A 1,850-nucleotide genomic window follows, 5' to 3' on the forward strand; every position below is an offset into this window, starting at 1 on the left:
GGGCAATTGGCATCTCTACCCCCCCCCAAGGAAATAAATGCAATTTTACCCCCCAACGTTTGGGGTTATGTCACAACTTTACCCCCGGACCATGTCAACGTTAATATTACCGTTAGTGTGTATTGAAATGTCCAAAGTACCCTTTGTCTTCCCCATTAAGAAGCTTGAAGCCCTCAATTCACTGCCCTAAACGTTGTTCTCTCCCAATTCTTCAATCGACCCCCAAATTCATCGCTCTTGCTGAACCTGTCTTCATCTTCTTCCTCTGTTCTTCGATTCAAGGAGATAATGGGCAAAACTCAAGCTTCAGACATCATCTGTCCTTGTGGTGGATTCCTCAGATGAGCTGATGTTGGTGAAGAAAAGGGATGTCTAATTTGTCGAGAGCTAATGCCTGCTTTAATTCAAAGCATTAAAGATAAGGATGAGTTGGCTATGTGCAAAGACCAGTTGGCTCGATACAAGAATGGCGATGTGTTCAAACTGAAGATGTACTTAGGGATTACTTGGGTCTTGATTGTTCTACTTTTTTTTTGCTTAAGTAGTTAAATGTGGAGAAATTGGATTAGTTTGTGTATTTTGACTCTAACTGTATTTGAGTTATGAGTTTTTAAGTTTATGCAATGGTCCTTTTCAAGTTCTTATATGTTTGTTTTGGTAGCCTGCTTGTAATTCTGTAAGTATTGCTGACAAAGAGAATGATATAGTTGAGAATGAGAAAGATATTGCTAAGGATGAAGACGTCGTTGCAGCTGAAGAACCAGACAGTTATGTATACTTTGAGGATCAAGACTCTGAGATACTCAGACCTTACATGGAGCAAGAAACTGATTATGAAAAGATATTCGGAGATCCGACAAAGGATTATGACCCTGGAGTGCTGGAACATGCATGGGATTACACATATTGGGATGAAGAGGATGATTGGTACTTTGACCCATATGAAGGGGAGCATGGTTCTGATTCGGATTGGTCTTGTTTGGATGATTGTCACTGGAAATAGGCTAGATTTGTTTGGTTGTATGTTTGTATTTTGGACCTCTTATTTGTACTAAATGTTGCAATGTAATCGAATCACTTTCCGCCAAAATTCTATTTGAACACATTATTTGTACTAAAGCAGCCATATACAAACTATATTCAAACAACCAAACATGTTCATGACAACATAACCATCCGTCACTCATAACGATTGTAAACCAAACATTGTCTTGAACAAACTTGACAAACCAAACATTGTCTTGAACAAACAAACAAACAAACATAGTCTAAAGTTACAAACCAAACATTGTCTTGAACAAACTTGACAAACAAACAAACATAGTCTAAGGTTACAAACCATCCGTCACTCATAAAGATTGTAAATTGGTGCACCTTGAGTGGCAGTGTGTGATTCCTGTGAAGCAGTGGATTGTTCACCCCCTGATGATGGTTCCTTTTCTGGTCATTTTACCTCCTTTGTCGAACTCCTGCTCAAGCTCTTTTTCACCAAATGCCTTCCTTCGTTTCTTCTTTGGCCTTCCAACTTGTGTATGATACTTTGGTGGGATGAGTGTTGTTGGACACTCTGAAGGAGTCCACATCTCCGGCCCGTTGATTGGCTCTATCACATTGTCATAAACTTTCTTCCATGTTGACAACCAATACACATTAGAAACCCACTCTTCTGGTATGCTAGCATCAATGCTATTCCTTAACATGTCCCATATGGCTTCAACTGCATGTTTGCAAGGCATCCCTGTCAAATCCCACTTCCTGGATGCACAAGTTTTATGTTTAACATTCACAACACACTGTGATCTTGGACCTGTTACTTGATACTCTTCTGAATCAACCATTAAAACGGACAT

At 39.5% G+C, this 1,850-nt stretch overlaps 1 protein-coding gene across 1 annotated transcript; it reads right to left on the minus strand.

Annotated features, from left to right (window-relative positions):
* Positions 1-1,415: 1,415 nt before the first annotated feature.
* On the minus strand, positions 1,416-1,850 carry LOC118482604. Its single transcript, XM_035978153.1, has one exon. It carries the CDS (start codon positions 1,848-1,850, stop codon positions 1,416-1,418), a length of 435 nt encoding a protein of 144 aa, XP_035834046.1.

Source organism: Helianthus annuus, chromosome 10, assembly GCF_002127325.2.
Source record: "Helianthus annuus cultivar XRQ/B chromosome 10, HanXRQr2.0-SUNRISE, whole genome shotgun sequence".
NCBI lineage: Eukaryota > Viridiplantae > Streptophyta > Magnoliopsida > Asterales > Asteraceae > Helianthus > Helianthus annuus.

Bases quoted from the DNA above. Each gene is read 5' to 3' on its own strand.
- LOC118482604 (XM_035978153.1), bottom strand. From the start codon at position 1,850: ATGTCCGTTTTAATGGTTGATTCAGAAGAGTATCAAGTAACAGGTCCA.